General features: G+C 50.9%; 6 protein-coding genes across 6 annotated transcripts; 3 read left to right on the top strand and 3 right to left on the bottom strand.

The window, feature by feature from the left end:
- Positions 1 to 661: 661 nt before the first annotated feature.
- Positions 662 to 1,724, top strand: LRP88_14123 (uncharacterized protein; the record flags this gene model as incomplete). Its single annotated transcript, XM_083250473.1, has 2 exons — positions 662 to 1,542; positions 1,595 to 1,724. The coding sequence occupies 2 exons, from the start codon at positions 662 to 664 to the stop codon at positions 1,722 to 1,724; spliced, it is 1,011 nt and encodes a 336-aa protein (XP_083094807.1).
- A 34-nt stretch (positions 1,725 to 1,758) lies between these two features.
- On the top strand, positions 1,759 to 2,794 carry LRP88_14122 (uncharacterized protein; the record flags this gene model as incomplete). Its single annotated transcript, XM_083250472.1, has 4 exons — positions 1,759 to 1,979; positions 2,031 to 2,497; positions 2,556 to 2,630; positions 2,688 to 2,794. 4 exons carry the CDS (start codon positions 1,759 to 1,761, stop codon positions 2,792 to 2,794), a joined length of 870 nt encoding a protein of 289 aa, XP_083094806.1.
- Positions 2,795 to 3,032: 238 nt separating this feature from the next.
- LRP88_14121 (uncharacterized protein) lies at positions 3,033 to 3,793 on the bottom strand (the record flags this gene model as incomplete). Its single annotated transcript, XM_083250471.1, has 3 exons — positions 3,033 to 3,293; positions 3,342 to 3,418; positions 3,478 to 3,793. 3 exons carry the CDS (start codon positions 3,791 to 3,793, stop codon positions 3,033 to 3,035), a joined length of 654 nt encoding a protein of 217 aa, XP_083094805.1.
- A 556-nt stretch (positions 3,794 to 4,349) lies between these two features.
- LRP88_14120 (threonine synthase) lies at positions 4,350 to 6,350 on the bottom strand (the record flags this gene model as incomplete). The annotated part of the gene is made up of 7 exons (XM_083250470.1): positions 4,350 to 5,129; positions 5,181 to 5,375; positions 5,425 to 5,589; positions 5,646 to 5,686; positions 5,761 to 6,046; positions 6,145 to 6,231; positions 6,285 to 6,350. 7 exons carry the CDS (start codon positions 6,348 to 6,350, stop codon positions 4,350 to 4,352), a joined length of 1,620 nt encoding a protein of 539 aa, XP_083094804.1.
- Positions 6,351 to 7,673: 1,323 nt separating this feature from the next.
- On the top strand, positions 7,674 to 8,381 carry LRP88_14119 (uncharacterized protein; the record flags this gene model as incomplete). Its single annotated transcript, XM_083250469.1, has 1 exon — positions 7,674 to 8,381. The coding sequence occupies one exon, from the start codon at positions 7,674 to 7,676 to the stop codon at positions 8,379 to 8,381; it is 708 nt and encodes a 235-aa protein (XP_083094803.1).
- Positions 8,382 to 8,956: 575 nt separating this feature from the next.
- On the bottom strand, positions 8,957 to 10,308 carry LRP88_14118 (uncharacterized protein; the record flags this gene model as incomplete). The annotated part of the gene is made up of 3 exons (XM_083250468.1): positions 8,957 to 8,980; positions 9,139 to 9,826; positions 9,884 to 10,308. The coding sequence occupies 3 exons, from the start codon at positions 10,306 to 10,308 to the stop codon at positions 8,957 to 8,959; spliced, it is 1,137 nt and encodes a 378-aa protein (XP_083094802.1).
- Between the last annotated feature and the right edge of the window lie 1,994 nt (positions 10,309 to 12,302).

Raw genomic sequence — 12,302 nt, 5'->3', positions numbered from 1 at the left:
GCTATTCCCAAACCCCATCGCCAGAAGGATCTCAGTCGGCTAAATGCACGCAGATCACAACCTCCCCAAAGTGCGGGCAGCACTCGAATTGGCGGAAACAAAACTACCCCGGGTTGTTAGCTTGGACCCCCACAGCTTTGTCAGACGAGATCTTCGCAACATCATGAGAACCGACTGCAGTTTTCGGGGTATTGATATCCGGTTGCAGTGTCGTGATGGACGCTCGGCGTGGTTTACCCCGGATTTTGAGTGGGATGGTGAGACAGGGGTGGATTGAGATAAAATGCTAGACCGCCGCGGGAATAACGGTGGCGAGTGATGTTCAGGTATGAAAGCAGAAATGGCGGCCTTGAAGAGACTCTGCTTGCTCTTGCTGCCAGCATTGGCTCTTGGAGCCATAGACAGGTGAGGGTTCTTGTTTGTTGAACCTAGCACATCTAACATTGTCAGGAAACGAATTGTCACGGAGAACAACATCGTTCGAACTAAGCTCATCAACAATGAGACTACCCCTCTCCAAGTCGGCAATGGCAACTTCGCCTTTGGTGTAGATACCACTGGCATGCAGACATACCTCCCCTTCAACACCATGTCTGTGTGGGCATGGCACAATGACACTGAACCGAAAGAGGCGTGCGTTCTGTCAGGCCCAATTTGAGGGATGATACTGACTACTGAAAGCCCAATTGATGCATACACTGGGGTACCAAAGCTGACTCATGGCCGCAACGTCTCCTACGACATTCCGGATCCCAACCTGCCTGACGTATCTCAATGGCTCATCGGCAACCCAAACCGCATCAACTTGGGCCGCATCGGACTTCGATACAAGGACACCACTCTAGCTTCTGACCAGATCTCAAACACCCATCAGGAGCTGGACCTTTGGAGTGGTGTCATTACCTCAACCTTTACGGTAGATGGCACAAAGGTCAAAGTCGTGACACAGGGAGACTTTGACTCGGACGCCGTGACGTTTGAAATTGAGTCGAAACTCATTGACTCTGGAAAGCTCAAGGTCGAATTTGACTTTCCTTATCCGCCTATTCACACCACCAAGTACAAGTATGAGGTCTTTGTCGGCGTCTACGACTTCCCGGCGAACCACACTACAAAGCTGATCCGAGGTTCCAAGAAGGACACGGCGCACATCCACCACGATCTAGGACCAAAGTACTACGTTAACTTGCGCTGGCCAAACAAAACCCCTCTTGAGCTAAAGAGACTCGAGTCCGAGGATTCTACCGCAATTACCGCTCACCGATACATCCTGTCTCCAGATGACGGTTCGACAATCTCTTTCACAGCGCACTTCTCTCCTGAGAAGAAAGTCCCCGATCTTCCGTCTACAATTAGAAAGCGAAACTCGGCTGAGTGGCACGAGTATTGGAAGAAGGGAGGCTTCGTCGATTTGACTGCATCTACCAACCCCAACGCAACCGAGCTACAACGACGAATCGTCACGTCCCAGTATCATGTCCGCGTTAACAGCGCAACTACTGGCGAGTCTCCCCAGGAGAGTGGGCTTATGAACAATGGGTGGTATGGTATGTATAGGCATGCCCTGAATATCGAGCGTCTCTAATGCTTCTAGGCAAATTCCACATGGAAATGGTTGTCTGGCACAACGCTCACTGGGTCTCGTGGGGCCGCGACAAGTTCTTCCACAACATCTTTCCCGCCCTTTACGAAAAGCTTCTACCAACTTCCTTTGCAAGAGCTGAAGGAATGGGTTGGGAGGGAGCCCGCTGGCCCAAGATGACGGAGACCATTACTGGCAGGAGCTCGCCTGGTGGTATCAATGCCTACCTGCTGTGGCAACAACCTCATCCCATGTACATGGCCATGCTGGCATACAAGTCGCAGCCGACTCGAAAGACGCTGAAGAGATGGGATCCTATTCTCGAGGCTAGTGCAGACTACATGGCATCCTACGCCTGGTACAACGAATCCTCCGGCAAATATGATCTTGGGCCTCCGTGAGTACTCTCTATCAACAATTTTGGGACGAAGGAACTGACCTTCTCTAGCTCCATTGGTGTTACTGAGAACACGCCTGCTGCTGCCACACTCAATCTCGCCTACGAAGTAGCATACTGGCGATATGGGCTAGACGTTGCCCGCGAGTGGAAGAAGAAGCTTGGACTGCCAGTTCCCAAGCACTGGACGACCGTAGCCAAGAATCTCGCCAAACCAACTCAAATCGACGGGCTTTACGCCGTCTACGATGGCCTCAACGCCTCGTGGTGGGAGGACCCAGCTCTCAACCGTGATCCCAGAAGCCTCATCATGCTTCAGGGAATTCTCCCTGATACACCCGCAGTTGACGAGAGAGTGGCCCGTCGGACGGCGGACAAGGTTTGGGAAGTCTGGACGGATCAGAATATTCGAGGATGGGGACGGCCTATCTTGGCTATCAACTCGGCTAGAATTGGGAACCCGAAGCGAGCAATCTACCATTTGACGGCTTACGACTACTGGAAGTTTGATGATGCGGGTAAGTATTCCTTCTATGATCTTATCAAGGGTGGCTTTTATCTGACTTCAGACACTAGGATTCGCAATTCGAGGTGGTGATGGAGGTACGCCGCCGCCATTCATGCCCGGAAACGCCGGTTTCCTTCTAGCAGGTAAGACATTTTTGTAAAAACTTCTTCATGCGATGCTGAAACTGATGGTATGAATAGTTGCGTATATGGCAGAGGGGTGGGATGGTTCCAAGGGAGACGCACCAGGGTTCCCCAAGGATGATGGATGGGTCGTCAAGCACGAAGGACTTCGAAAGGCGCTATGAGATGATGAAAATAGATAGCCTTTTTCTTCATTGTTAGAGACCTCCCTAAGGATCTTGTACTGGTGTAGAGAAGTATAGCAGAACGTTACAAGAACTCAACGCAACAGGGGTAATCTGTAAACGACAGGTTCTCACGTCTACACACATCTATCTCGAGTGATATTCCGATTCAATGTTTCCGGGCACCCATCTTTCTATCTACCCACTGCATTCTAGACATTGAGATTCCCTCCAGCCTTTAAAGAATCATGAAAACAAGATACGTAACGACCACAACCAATCCGGCCTTTGCACCAGAAGCCAGGCCAGCTACGCCTCCATTTGGTTCCCGGGTTGCCCCGGCTGTCTCCTGCTGGGTGACAGTAGAGGAAGCACTGGAAGCACTGCTAGAATCGGAAGTGGTGCTGGTTTCGGAAGTCGACGCGTCAGTTTGAGCAGAAGCAGAGCTCGTCGACTCGGAATGAGCGGTTGTCTGGCTAGTCCGGGCCTCAGTTGAGGTCTACAAAAGGTTACTCGTCTGCAAGATGTCAAGATATAAGAGTCCTACTGAAGTCGCTGTCTTAGTGACCTTGCTAGAGGGAGCTTCGACCTTTGCGCAAAGATTCCTTTGTATGCCGCCATAACCTGTCATCCAGTCAACCTCCTTTCATCTTGACTCCAACACACAAATATTCGTCACATACCGTTATAGGCATCAACTCCACACACATCCCACACGCAATCTTCTTCCCTCTCTACCCAATCGTCCTCGTTGCACCAGCACTCAAAGAACTTGTCCTTGCCAAGGGGGCAGTTCAGAAAGCTTCCATACTTTCTGTAGCAATCCTGGAAGCATTCGGCACGCTCCTTCTCGACTTCACGGCTGATTCCGCTCGTGCTAGCTGCATCGGATGTTGAAGTCAAGGAGGCAGTGTCCGGTGATGCTTTCGTGCTGTCTTGAGCGAGCGACGAGGCAAGCCCTGAGAGGAGCAGGAGAGACACAGAGGTAATTGATTTCATGATGATGGTGTTTAATGGTGTCTTCGGAGTTGAACGAGGATGGACAAGCAATTGAGGTCCTTGGCGCTTATAAACGAGATTCTCAAAAGCAAGGAAGCTTGGACTTTATCCCTTGTTGGACCAGACGTTGTTCGAACCTCTTCCACGTGGTGTTGATATATGCGACTAGCGACGCCACGGCCGCTTTCGGCGCTGTTGATTGGCTCAATACACGTCCTTGAGGCAGATTTGGAAATCCCGGAGCTGAAGAAGACGCCTTGAGATGCGCCCCATATCTGAGCCAAAGCTGCACAGGTTTCTGTACGAGTTGCCGATCCAAGCACGAGAACGAAAACGTATGGATGGATGTCACATTTATTCACATCTATCCTATGTGTATGTACTAGTTTCTCATAGGTAAACAGACGGCTGGGGCCGGTATTGCTGCGCAGTGTGTATGGGCTATGCAAGACAACTGCAAGAGGTGAACAAAGAAAACAGTGATTTTTTTAGTCTATAGCCCGCCATTTTGACTCAATCGGCACAAAAATAAAACACCACCCTTCAGGATCATAGTCTAATGCTGACCCGAAAGCTCCTTCTCAACCTGCTCCTTAACCAGCTCCCTCACGGCCTTCCAGTCGTTGCTGACATCAGAAACACGCTTGGGCTTCTGGTCCAGGCCGATGAACTCCTCGGGAAGCACCTTTTCCTCAAAGTTAAAGTCCTTCTCGTCCTTGAGAGCAAGCTCGACGGCGCCGGCGAACTTGGCAGGGTGGGCGGTAGAAAGAGAGATGTGGGGGACGTTGGGTCCAGCTCGCTGCAGAGATCGAGTGGAAGCGGTGATGCCGACCGAAGAGTGAGGGTCGAGGATGTATCCGACCTTCTCGTAAATCTCCTTGATGGTCTCGAGGGTCTGGGGATCGCTGACTCTCTCACTCTCGAAAGTCTTTCGTGCGCTGGTGAGGACGTCCAGGTAGACGGGTCCGAAGCCGCCCTTAACCTTCAGGTCCTTGAGCCATGCGCTGACCTCCTGACCTGCTTGCTTTCGGTTGAACTCGACATCCATTCCAACGGTGGCGGCAAACTCGTATGCCAGGAACCAGAGAAGTCGCTCGAAGTTGCTGGATACCAGAATGTCCATGGCGGGGCTGAGAGTCTCCTTCACACCATCCTCATGAGCCTTAACTCCATCCACCTCCAGACCGCCCTCAGCCTCGGCACCTCGGGCAACATGCTTCTCATATCGGCCAGTCTTCCAGAATCGATCGAGGATGTCATTCTCGTTAGTGGCAATGACAAGCTTGTCAACGGGAAGACCCATGCGAGTCGCGAAGTAACCAGCCAGAATATCGCCCTGGTTTATCCTATTAGTTGAAATTCATTGGGCCGTGGAAAGGGTGCTCACAAAGTTTCCGGTTGGCACAACGAAGCGGACCTTGTCACCGATCTTGAAATCGGGGTTCTGCTTCGCAAGAGTGAAGTATGAGTAGAAGTAGTAGACGATCTGGGCGAGGATTCGAGAGAAGTTGATCGAGTTGACGGCGCCGAGCTTCAGGTCCTTGTTCGTCTCGGGGTCGCTGAACAGAGCCTTGACGATGTCCTGCGGTGCTGTTAGTGTCGAATCTTATCTCGGATCATGCAATGCGTACTTGGCAGTCATCGAAAGTGCCTGTCACGGCCAGGTTATGAACGTTGGCGTCGGTGCAAGTTGTCATCTGAAGCTCCTGGATAGGGCTGACACGGCCCTTAGGGTGCAGGATGGTTACTGACACATCCTTCTTGCCTCGGAGACCGTGAATAGCGGCAGATCCGGTCTATAGAAGCATTAGCATCGTTTCGAATCCGAAACTCGAACACTGTGGTGACTCACATCACCACTTGTCGCACCGACAACGGTCAGATGGTGTCTGTCTACTCGCTTGTCAGAATTTCCTGTTTTGGCCATAACACACTCGGCGTGCTGCCAAGTTCCGTCATTTGCGCACCTCGGCCTTCCTTGCCCTCGTTCTTACGGGCCAGAAGGTATTCAAAAAGGTTACCAAGGAATTGTAGAGCGCAATCCTTGAAAGAGTAGCTGGGTCCGTGGAAGAGCTCGAGGAGGTGGAGGTTGTCCTGAAGCTTGACCAGAGGTGTGACCTCCTTCGCGCGGAATGTTGAGTAACTTCGCTCGATGATGGCCTTCAGGTCGTCGGCGGGGATTTCGCTGCGGGAGATGTAGAGGGTGAAGATCTGGAAAGCGAGCTCGGTGTAGGAGAGATCCTTCCAGCTTTCCTAAGGTCAACTGTTAGTCATTGGTCACTCAGAACCGAATCGCGAGCCAACCAGGGCCATGGCCAGGCGTCGCGCGGCTCAGAAGATGGCATACGTACCCAGTCCTTCGCAGCTGGGATCTCATGGGGCAGGAAAAGACCGCCATCGGCAGCCAATCCCTTCAGGACAACGGTCTCGAAGGAGAGCTTGGAGAGGTCAGCAAGATGTCAATGGCGTACGGCGCGTCGAGGGAGCCTACACCATAGTCACCACCCCTCGTAGAGAGGTATACTTGTGACTCAGTATGCGTGGATTCGGATGCCATGATGTTTGCTTGTTGCGTGGAAAAATCTTGGTGCCCCTCGTCGAGAAGAAGAGCCGGACTCGGCACCCCGCCGGCAGAAAGATGGTCCGGCCGAGATCGGAAGGATGGAGAAAAAGTGTCAGGGGCGGGCCGAATAAGGTATGGTCCGTGTGCCGGAAGGTCCCGAGATTGATTCACTTTTGACTTGGAATTGTGATTGATGAGATGAAGTTGAAGTGATGATTCTTTTCAAAAAGGACACTCCAATCAGCAAGATATGTGGTTTGGGTTCAAAAGACCGCGTTGTCGTGTCAACCATGGCAGGTTGAGTGACTGGAGCGTTTGCTTCAGAACGTGAGTCATGCGAATACGGCCACGCTGATTCGCCCAAACCCGTGTAAGCCGTTGAAACCAACAATGGCAATAGGGTAACTCTATGCAAACGGTTTTGTTGGACTTACCGGAAAGCGAAAGCCCAATATTAAGTCTTTTTCCTTTTTAACAGCCTTTCTATTGTTTTATTCTTTTAACAACTCTATTCTTTGTTATGTGGCTGATGGCTTCCTTGCACAGTGAAGACAACAATCATAGTCAGCCAAAAAAAAATGTTTGTGATAACAGCCGCTCTGAATAACCGCTTGTCTAGTCCATTCAATCAACACCGTGGCTACAAATTTGTCGTCCAATACAGATCTAGAGGGCCAAAGACGGGAGGAGAAATTCTGAACGTGATTGAGTTCCTCTGCTTCTGTAATGGTTAAGTACCCTTGCATTTTCTCGCCAAGATTGATAAGATTTTCGCCCCATATCACTCATTTCGGATGATTCTGGGCAACGGCCACGCATTTTTACCAAAGGTCTATAAATAAATATCATGTATGCCGCCAGCTGTTCCAGACTGTGCCCAATGTAGCCCTACAAGGCCGTAATAAAGCCCCTATTCTTCAATGTTGCATTAGATCCGGCGGTTTCCCTTTTTGGCGTCGTACGACCACACATTCGATTGGCGACCCGGGCCATTCAAGGCTGATGGTGGTGATTCGTGACGTGCCAATATGTGACCCAAGCTCTATTCATGTTGCCTTCTACGGCACAGCATGTGGGCTGTGTGGCTCAATTTCCAGCGATGCTACCTCCGCATCCTTCGCTCGATTAAATTAAAACGTCCTTGACTCACGCGGCCAAGTCTTTTAATCCTTGCTCCTATGATCATCGAAGGGTTATTTAATCGCGTTGGGCTCTTCTGTAGTCTATGGAATTCTTCCAGGGAAATCTTAGCCACTCTCGTTAGCAACACGACCGTTCATACATCACTCGTTTTTAAGCAACAACATTAATATCAATATGATCCGACCAACTGTTTCATCCGTCGTTCCGCTGCTTATGCTGGCCAAGCTTGCAGCGGGCATTGGCTGCAACACGCATAGCTACACCACCTGCGACGATGGCATCGTTCATTGGTTCGACCCTGAGGACGGTCAGATTTGCGACCCCCTCGACTGCGGTGGTGGCCGAGCTCCTCCCAAGAAGAACCCTGGTTGCGCTGGCTACACCGGAACCGAAGTTCGCACTATCTCCTATCTCTCTTGCTGGAAGGACTTTGCCACCGTCACGGAAGGTTTCACTTCTGCGGCGGATCCCACCACGGAGGCAGAAGTAGAGACTGAAACCGATGTTGAGACCGATACTCAGCCTGTTGAGACTGAGTCGAGCGAGTCAAGCCCTTCTACCACAACGGCAGTTGACTCATCGATCGCAACATCCGCTGCTGCAACTACCTCCCCCGCTACCCTGTCGACACGAACGCAAACCTCTGTTGAGAATGAAAGCTCTACCGCAGAGAAGGAGTCGACTACTGAGGAGACATCGGCTTCGACTGCTGGCAGCGAGGCTTCAGCGGCTGAAAGCGAAGCATCCACCGCAGGAAACGAAGCTTCTACTGCTGAGAACGAGGCAACTACCCCGACAACCACTCCCAATGCAGGCCAGATTCTGCGAGGCTCGGTGGCTGCTGTTTTTGGTTTTGCAATTGGGGCTATCGCCTTTCTTTGAGAGGCAACTAGGTTTTAAGGCTAAGAATCATGGGACGACGACGACGAATTAGTTAGTGAATTACGCTTTAATACAACCATTGCTTTCATGCAGTCAGGTTGATGCGCTCGCACTCGAGAAGTCTTTTCATCTTAAAATGGCAAGATTAGAAAGGATGGAATCCGGTACACCAAGTCTGAAAGTTGTCTGGGTCAACTTGAAGTACCCCCGTTTGAGTCGTTCTGAAACAATCCCAGCATATCAAACATCCGACTAGTAGTGCTAATAAATTCCAGCCAGTGGTCTTGTTCCTTATTATTTACTCCTTTGCACCTGCTCCCCTTCCAGCTCGTCCGACGGTCTTGTTCTGGTTGCTACTTGAGGGGGCTGATTATAGTCTTTGTGGACTTTCTTTGCGGATCGTGGCATTTTGCCAAACATGAAACCATCGAATGCGCTTCCTGGTTGTCTTAGTTGTGATGACTCTTCCAGGTTTGCCGGTTGTGTTGGCCGCAAAGGTCTTGGACGTGGTATCCCAGGGGGTGGTATTTTGTCCATTGGCCACATGGTCATTGTAATGTTCATGCCGGGTCGTATCAAGTCATCCCAGATCTCTGGTACTAGAATATAGCCATCAGAGTCTATGAGATCAAAGCGTCCTTCGTGTACATGCGGCCCGAGGACATCAACGTTCGCAAAGGCAGCATTTATGAGCCTTTTCATTCCCTAAAGTGAACGGTTAGCCTCTTGTCCATTAAATGCATTCCGAAACACTTACCTCAAATTTCTCGACTTGGTAAAACGGTAGCTTGAATTTCCGCCCAACAGCGTCTTTGAGGAAGACGAATGCATCCTTGTTTTGCGATCCTTCAGAAGTGTCGGCTTCTTTCGGCTCTGGACGCTGTCCATCGCCGGTGGTGCTCTCAATTTCCTTCTCTGTCAACGCCGTCCAGTCTGCAAGAAGCTCCTTGACGACCGAAGCGGCAGCGCCGGGTTCGTATATGGCCATTCCCGTTTCTGATGGGCCAGATATCATGCTGTGGCTTGCACTACCTTTGTGGTTCTCAAGAGGTTGTTCTTGGGCGTCATTATCAGAATCAGGCGCTGCAGAGTCAGCGCCTGAGTTGGTCGAGCTTTGGACACTAGAATCCATGCGCGCCTGGACATAGGGCGAGAAGACTAGGTCAAGAAGCCAGTTGGCTGTGCCATCAGATCCTTGCCCGGACATCCGGACCTGGAGTTGAGTACCAGTTTCGTTATTTTCGTCCGAACAGGCATTACTCGGTTGCTCCAAGTCGGAGTCGCACTGTTGACTCTGACTTTCCGACAGATTGACGACGGATTGATCAGCTGCGTAGGCTAGGTTTTCGGATTGCTGGCGGAGTAGAAAAATGTCTTGTTCCTGGTCCTGGTCTTGGTGCCTTTGGCCTTGCTGGCCGCTCTCGTAGGATCGGGTGTCTGATAGCCTATTGCAATTATTAGTCTATGGCTCTATGCTGGGCATCAGATGTCAGGTTCCTCACCCCGACTGCTTTCTTGTCGTGATGGCAAGGACCAGAATATTCAGCATCAGGTTAATTCCAGTTTTGTGGCTTTCAATTCGAGCAAGCTTTTGCTGAACTTCGGATCGCTTCAATCTCCACTTGAAAGCCGCGAACCGTCGGGCCTCGTTCATCAACTGATGAATTTCATCGTGAATCCTGGATATCCGTCGCATTGCAGACTTGATGCGACGCAAGTACTTGCGGTTGCATAGCTCAGAACCATCTCTCAGCACCCGACGAAGTTCTCCTAGTATTATCGATAAGTCGGTGATGGTGCGTGCGATATCTAACATCTCCCTTGAAGCACCCCGAGTGGAAGAAACGAACTCATAGATGGCCTTTGAGAGTGCAGTTCCCGCAGTTGCGATACCGGTAATGCTGGCAATGATGGAGAGGGAGTCCATGGCGGCAAGATCTTGAGGTTATTTAGATTCGATGAAGATTTTGAGAATGACAAACGGATGGGCGAGGTAGGCTGTGCCTTTTAAATATGCACACCCTTGCGGTACGCCTTACCGCTGACCATGGGGCCTGGCGCCCGGTCGAGCTGCTGCAAGTTTGCCTCGCTAAGGTGTGTGGCGCAGCTTGCATGCATGAGTGATGAGTGTCACGGTTTTCACTCGCAAACCCTACGGGCTTGGAAAAGGCATATGGAAGAGCGGAGCCGCACTGATGTATATAACTTGCTAAATAGCCGTGCGTTTCTGAGCCTACTACTTACGTGCCAACTCGCACACTAAATCAAGGTAAATTCAACCTCTTCCCCCTTCCAATCTTCAGCCGGCTCCCACCACGGTGGCACTTCCACCTGTGTTTCTGCCTCGAGGCATTTCCAGAATGGATGTCCAGAATATCGAAACGTGAGAAGCCCCAGCCTCTCGTATCGCCTCTTCTCTTCATCTACACACACAAGGACAAGGGAAAAGCAGTCCTTATCTGACTGAACAACTCGCAAGCATTCGACGCTCTTGTTCGCCCCGAAAATGTCCTCGTGGTTTCTCAGATCAGGGCAGTAGAGTTCTCTAGAATTGAGGACTTTTTGTATCACTCCAAGCGTGCTTGAAACGAGCACACCGCGCAATCTTAACTCGTTAATCGGCAAGGATTTATCTGTAATGTGCTAAATGAGAACAGTGTCTGGTGAATAATCCGTGATAAAACGACTAGTCCAATGCCAGCCGGTATCTCCTTCGATGGATACCCAGGACCAGGTTGGGAAGAGCCATCTTTCTGAGCTCCACGGTGTTTTGCCTTGAGAGTCTGTATGGGTCGTCCTCGTAGGGTCCCCATAGTTGTGAGCATCGCTGTTCCAGAGAAGATCAAATACAAGAGTCAGCCCACAGCCCAGCCAGACACTCAGAATTCCTCAGGGGTCGCATGTACTCGGCGATGCCCTCGATAGCAACCAACTTGTCGGTGACATGCGTCAGGGAAGTGGAGGTATACTCCGAGATGATGTCGTACCATGTACTAATGAGCTTGGGGCGTGTAAATTTGGCTCTAGCATGCTTAGCCAGGGTAACTTCTGGAAGCCGGTGCTTACTCTCCTGCGGCCGTGGAAACCCTCGCACTGGCAGACTTTGTGAGTCCTGCACTGCCAAAGGAGCTCTTCTTTGCCGTAGAATAGTGTCCTTGGCGAGAGAAGGGATTCTTGTTTTACCCAACCACGCCGCAGCAACGGGAAAGACATTGTATAGTGCTCAATTTTCCTACACCCGTCGAAGCAATACCGACCCTTGTCACTGTCGCCCTCCATCCGGACCTTTTCTCTTTTGAAGAATAGACCCCCTGTGCAGTCAGTGGAATGCAGGCCCGCAAGCGTCAGATAGCAATTCTGATACACAGAGCACATTCTCCCAGCCTCATGTTCCCAGTCTTTCTGGTGCATTTGCTTGTCTTGGGGTGTGTCTTTTTCATCATCTTTCTGGATGATGCATAACGAGTCAATCCAGAGATAGTGAATGTTCAGGCTCCTTGTTACTGTCACAGCATCCCGAAAAGTACGAGGAAGCGCTTCATACGAGATCCCCTGTAGATATTGGTCTCGAGTGTGTGCTGTGAGTTTGGTGGGCATCAATGCCGGGTCTCCCCAGCAGTGACTGAGAGTGATGTATTTTGCTCGCAAGCCCTTTGTTTCGAGGACCTTTATCGTCTTGCTACCCCCCGTGCCCATGTCAAGCACTCTGGTAGGCAACAAAGGGTCATCTGCGGTAGCGCCACATCCCAAGTGTTGGGTAAGGCAGGTCTGAAGCTGGCCCTCCACCCAAGAGTGGCTGGCCTGCGATGCTGTGCTCTCGGGATGATTGCTTTCTCTGTATACTAATCCCCATGGACAGGGTATGTCTGTAGTATGTTAAAACTTCGATCTGGGCCCACTCTGTCTGGCTCTCCCGCCTTA

The sequence above is a fragment of the Fusarium phalaenopsidis genome (genome assembly GCF_050370095.1).
Source record: "Fusarium phalaenopsidis strain FUZ10S chromosome Unknown contig_32332, whole genome shotgun sequence".
NCBI classification, from domain to species: Eukaryota; Fungi; Ascomycota; class Sordariomycetes; order Hypocreales; family Nectriaceae; genus Fusarium; species Fusarium phalaenopsidis.
Note: the sequence above shows the minus strand (reverse complement) of the source record. Positions and strands in the feature narration are given on the sequence as shown.